The sequence below is a fragment of the Olea europaea genome, unplaced genomic scaffold (assembly GCF_002742605.1).
Source record: "Olea europaea var. sylvestris unplaced genomic scaffold, O_europaea_v1 scaffold1721, whole genome shotgun sequence".
Taxonomy (NCBI): domain Eukaryota; kingdom Viridiplantae; phylum Streptophyta; class Magnoliopsida; order Lamiales; family Oleaceae; genus Olea; species Olea europaea.
Genome location: NW_019234909.1, coordinates 49,978 through 56,331, shown reverse-complemented (window position 1 = coordinate 56,331; position 6,354 = coordinate 49,978). Strand labels below are relative to the sequence as shown.

Sequence of the window (6,354 nt, the reverse complement as noted above, 5' to 3'; positions counted from 1 at the left end):
TAATGGCTGTAAGAGAAGAGCTAAAGATTTAATGAAACCAACTCAACATATTGACAAGGTAATGCATTCTGTATCAAATGAGGAAAAACAGAAAAATCGTTTGCGTCTAAAGACCACTATTATGAGTGTTAAGTGGTTAGCTCTTCAAGGTTGTTCCTTTAGAGGCCATGACGAATCTCCATCTTCACTGAATCGTGGGAATTTTATTGAATTGGTGGATGCATTTGCAAAAATGAATATTAAAGTATGAAAAGTTGTGTTGAGTAATGCTCCCAAAAATGCTACATACACGTCTCCAGACATTTAAAAAGAAATTTTGAGCATTATGGCCAATAGAGTACGACAAGGAATTCGTACGGAATTTGGGGATGCAAAGTTTAGTATTCTTGTTGATGAAGCACGAGATGAATCTTCACGAGAACAAATGGCTATTATCCAGAGGTTTGTGAACAGTAATGGAATTTTGACAGAACCTTTTTTTGCAATTAAAAGTGTTATTGACACTACCTCATTAAATCTTAAGAATCAGATTTCTGATATTCTTGTTCGTTTCAACTTTCAAGTGCAAAACATGAGAGGCCAAGGGTATGATGGTGCTAATAATATGCGTGGTTCTTGGAATGGACTACAAGCAGTATTGCTTAAAGATTGTCCATATGCATACTATGTTAATTGTTTTGCCCATCGTTTACAATTCACATTAGTTTCTGCAGCTAAGGATGTCTCAGTTATTAATTCATTTTTTTCTTATTTGGACAATATTATTAATATGATTACATCATCTCTTTAGCGCATCAATGAGTTGAAAAGTACCCAAAGAAAAGAAATTGTGCATTTGTTAGAAATTGGAGAACAAGAGTTCGGAAGTGGTGCTAACCAGAATGGTAATTTGCAATGAGCAGGAAGTACTCGTTGGTCTTCTCATTACAGCTGTGTAAAGAGTTTGATTGATATGTATGCTGCAACTTGCAAGGTGCTTGAGTATCTTAGTGATCATTCTACAAGTACAAGATCTCGGTCCGAAGTTGGTGGTGTTTTCAAAATCATAACAACATTTGAATTTGTATTTATCTTGCATTTAATGCGTAGAATATTAGCAATTGCGGATGTTCTTTGTCAGTCCCTTCAAAAAAAAACTCAAGACATCTTAACTACTATGAGATTTGTCTGTACTACAAAAACTATCCTTCAAGCATTAAGAGAAGATGGCTGGGAAGAATTTCTTGAAGAGGTGAAATGTTTTTGCTCAAAAAATGATATACATGTACTTGACTTTGATGGTTCGTATATGGTTGGCCGTTTTCGTGGTCGTGATCGTGGTCGTGATTATCCTACCATTGAACATCATTACCACTTTGATATTTTCAATGCAACCATTGACTTTCAGATGATGGAGTTAGATACAAGATTTAATGAGACATCAATATAGCTCCTTTCTCTCAGTATAGCTTTGGATCCAAAAAATTCTTTTGAATCATTTAATATGGATAATATTTGCAAGCTTGCAGAGAAGTTTTATCCTGAAAATTTTAAACAGCAAGATATTTATTGTTTGAAAGTTGAGTTGCAACACTATCAGAATGATGTGATTTCTGAACCTCGATTTCACATACCTACACTTTCTGATTTATGTTGGGAATTGGTTGCAAGTAGAAGGTCGGAGAGTTACGTCATTTTGACTAAATTGATTTGTTTAGTACTGACACTACCTGTTTTAACGGCGACTGTGGAGCGAGCATTTTCAGCAATGAAACATGTGAAGACGGAAATTCGTAACAAAATGGAAGATGATTTTCTTGCTGATTGTATAACACAAAACATTGAACGAGAATTTAGTATGAGTTTATATCTAGATTCTATTATAGATGAATTTTATGCTGTAAAATATCGCCGAGTACGACTTCAATAGGTAACTTATATTATAAATTTTTCTTATTATATATAAATTTTATTTGTACATTAAATTTTTTAAATTTTTAGCCCATCGTAACACTAATTCCTGGCTCCGCCCCTGATTTTTGGTACATAATAATCAAGAAGATAGTACGCTTCTATAAATAAGATTTTAGTTTTTTCTTCTAAATTTTTTTTCTAGTGTTACAAAACATTAATTGTGTGTGTGTGTGTTCTTTTTTTTTTTTTTTTTTTAAACCTTGATTAATTGGAGCAAAATCACTTTTCTATAATTTAAACGTGACAAAATGAAATTAAGTGATTATTAGAAATTGAATCCAAGTTCATTGAATCAAATTTTTTGTCCCAAAAAGTGCAACATTCAGATTAAGACAAGATGAGCTTCGACTGTATAATTTCTTATACCAATAATCCAATAACATATTTTTTAATAACAAAACTGTATAATCATTAATAAAAAAAATTTCGTATATAATTATGTCTTTTTGAAACGGAAATTCCCACTTTTAAACATGGTCAAAATCATGGAATTTCTACAAGAAAAGTTGAGGGGCCCATCGGATAAATTTAAGCAGCTCATGCTCATGAGATACTTAGCCCTCGTTTGGCCCCCATTTTTTGGAAATGAAAATGGGGGAATAATATTTTTTTTTTTTAAAAAGAGTGATTGAAAAAGGGAAAAAAATTTCAATTTACATGTAATATTATTTTATGAAAAATTGTGTGGTTGAAAATAGGGGAGAAAAAATGAAATTTAATGAAATTTAATGTAATGAGAATCAATCGAGGGCTTACTGTTTGGCCTCCAATTAAATTTTAATACATTTCTTTCTTTCTTCTTTTCAATCATACATTTTTCAATAAAATAATATTATACGTAAATTAAAAAAATTTCTTATTTTTTAATCATACATTCTCCCAAAAAATACTATTCCATAATATATTTTATTCACCTTGTTTTTTGACACGTTCAACATGGTACTTGTTGAATGCATGCAACGTACGCCCATGCCAATTATTTATTCAAAAATATTCAGCTAGTTTTAAAAAAAGTAAGTTTTAATAAATATTTTTTTATTGATAAATGTCAGAAATTAATAAGTCACTTATTTTAAAAAGAGTTTAATTTAAACATAATTTCACTTAACATATTTGAATACAATACAAAATCTAGAAAAATCATATATTGAAAAGGTCTTTTAACTTGATTCTAGTTATTCCAATTGATGGTCTGGATTTTTTATTATTATTTGTTAACTCATGGGTTAGATCCTTTACATGGAAGTAAATGTATAAATGTTCAGCTTAAAACTTAAAAGTTGTTTCTGTAATTAAAAAATATTTTTAAAAATATTTGGATAATTTTTTAAAAGTATTTTGTTTGATTAGAAAAGCTTTCAAAAAAAAAGTTGCATTAAGATAACTGTTTTAGAAAGTCCTTCTATAGAAAGCGAAAATAGAAATTTTGTCACATGGAACCAATAGTTTTAGTTTTTATCTCATATTGTCCAATTAAATTATTATTACTCGAGTTGATGGGATCAAAAGTTGTCCATTATTGATCCCTATTTGATAACTATTGAAATGATTTTATTTTTTTTTCAATTACATATTCTCATAATAAAATAATTTGTACATAAAAAAAAAAAAAAAAAAAAATAATTTTAATGTGTGGTTGATAAGAAAAGAGAGAAAAATGAATTATAATTTTAATAAGGCCAAACAAGGGCTTAATACATTGATAGAAAAATAGATAAGTATTTTATGTACTTTTTTGTTTAATCTTGATAGTCATATGCAATCTCTCCTACGAAAAATATAGTGCGAGTGTGTTTGATTGATTTCATTTTGCATGAAAAATATCATTTTTTTTATTGAAGTTCCTACTTTTGGATTGTTTGATTAATATTTTTTTCATGAAAACTATTTTTCAATATTTTCTTAAAGAAGAAGAAAAAAATATTTTCTTTGAAGAGGGATAAGTTTTTATTCTCCAAGCAATTCACTCCCCTTTCTCATCTATCCCCCCTCTTTCATCTACCAACCAATAAGAGATGAACAAGCATGATATTCTTTAGGTTGAAAATTAAATCAATTAAACATGTGTAATTAATAACTTTCATGCAAATAAGTTAGACACAATTCAAATGTTTAGAACTTAGGATGTATTTGTTTGTGAGTATCGAATTTGTAGGGAAAGAAAATAAATTCTAGGCAATTCAATTGCATAGAAAATATTTGTATGGAAATTATTAATTAAATTCATTTGATTGATTTAATTTTCAATATAGAGAATATTATATTTGTCTATTTTTTATTGGTCAGTAGATGAGAGAGAATGATAGATGAGAGAGAGAAGAGAGAATGAATTACTTGGAAAATAAAAATTATCCCTCCATAAAGAAAATATTTTATTTGTTTTTGATGAAAATATGTTCATCTAACCAAAAGTTAAAATATATTTTCCATGAAAAAAATTGTCAATTAAACATCCCAAAGGTCAGAATTTAGGTTAGAAATAACATTTTTCATGAAAAATAAAATCAATCAAACACACTCACATTTTATTTTCATGCAAATTTTATACTTACTATCAAACATACCTTAAGTACATTTCTGGGGCACTATATTGGAAGCCGAACAGCATATACGATTCTCTTCCACCTCCTTTCTTGTTACGAGTGGAATAGAGGAAATTCCATCAAACGCCTATTTAAAATAAAATATTCAAATTTTACATTGCACAAATTCTATTTCTATATCTACTGTAAAAAGATTAGTATATTTGATATTCTGAAAGTCAATTAACTCCTTAATCGAATTCAAATTAACACCATAAATTGTCCTAAAGATGTATTTGCAGTATAATCTCATTTTATTATTGAGTGACATGTCAAAATCACATTTGAATTACAATTAAAATCCGCACTCCATCAATGAAGACACTTTTTGTTGATTGTTTGATTAAATTGAATTTTTGTATGTTTGAACTAGATAAAATTTAGTGCAACATAATAAATGAATACGTGTTCTCTTTCTTGAAATGTGAAATGTATCTAATCGTGCCATGTTCATTAAACTATTAAGACTACACATTTACGTGATTTAGTTCTATGAAGATTTCAAGATTAGTTTTCATTATCTTCCACATATGTGTTACATTAGGGATTGCATCATACCTCTGTATCGTGTTTTTGTTTAATGAATCTTATTCTATTTGAGTAGAATCTAATATTCCATTATCTGTTTTCTGAACATATCTTGCTATGTTTAATGGACGCTTAACATTACATAGTCACATAACATCTATCTGACAACAAAGGATATGCAGCAGCCAAATGCATTCAATAACTGTGGATCATCAATCCAGTCTTATGTGTTGTAATGTATATGCTCATTGGCCATTGCCGAAAGACAAACATTTTGTCAAACTTGTTCTTGGGTCGGCATTCATACGTGCAATAGTTACAAGCAAGAAATGGGAAGATTGTCGAATTCCATGCACTTTGTCAAATATAGACGTGGTTGGATCGTCAAAATATGCTAACCAGGTCTTATTATGTTTTTTGTTTAGTCAAAGGGGAAATACAGATGTAGTACTTTTCCAACTAGCAAAGTGCATTTTTGTAGAAAATTATGTTGCAAAATTTTTAAATTTTATGTTTCACGATAAGCCTTATTTCAGATGTCTTGCATTCCCTATCCTGTTAGAATGGAGAACTCTCTCTTCTCCTTCATTGACTATTGGGAAATTAATTTGTAAAATTCGGGGTTAGAAATCACTATAAGAGATTTGCATATCGAACTTGGTGATTAGTTATCTTTTTTCTTTAAAAACTGCCATTTATTATTCTGTGCAAATTTATAAACTATTTTATTTTTTATGTGATTGCTGCAGTTCCTACTACACTGTGAAAATTGAACTTTTTGTATATTAAGTTTCATCTACAGTTGCAGAATCCCCATTTGCAAAAGATACAACTCCCCATTTGGCAATTTGTAGCAACATGATTGGGTCGTTTACCTGATAAAGTTTGCCGAATATATAACAACTTTAAGGTAATATCTAGTTGCTCAACTATACAAGCATGGATGCGAGAAGTTAATTGAAGGCTATGAAACGGAGTTCAACCTTGTCCCACGAAGTGGGAGGAGGGAGAGGAAAATGAAGGGCGTTGTTAGTGAGTGACTACTGTTAATTTTAACTTGTTTTCTTTTGAATAGTTATTCAAAATGGCAGTGTCAATGGATGAACTTAATGTTTGAATTATGTCAAGTCAGTTCAGTAGATTACTTTTGGTAGGGTGTGATTAGGGCTGGACATGGTTCGGTTCGATTTTCGGACATGGTCCGATTCTAATGAGAACCGAACTGATCCGAAATTTTCAGGTATTTAGTAAGTAGAATCGTCGGATCCAAATTTAATTATTGAACTGTTCG

General features: G+C 29.8%; 1 protein-coding gene across 1 annotated transcript; it reads left to right on the top strand.

The window, feature by feature from the left end:
- The first annotated feature begins 325 nt into the window (after positions 1–325).
- LOC111377783 (zinc finger MYM-type protein 1-like) lies at positions 326–1,429 on the top strand. Its single transcript, XM_023000911.1, has 3 exons — positions 326–727; positions 791–809; positions 903–1,429. Exons 1-3 carry the CDS (start codon positions 326–328, stop codon positions 1,427–1,429), a joined length of 948 nt encoding a protein of 315 aa, XP_022856679.1.
- Positions 1,430–6,354: the final 4,925 nt, after the last annotated feature.

Bases quoted from the DNA above. Each gene is read 5' to 3' on its own strand.
- LOC111377783 (XM_023000911.1), top strand. From the start codon at position 326: ATGGCCAATAGAGTACGACAAGGAATTCGTACGGAATTTGGGGATGCA.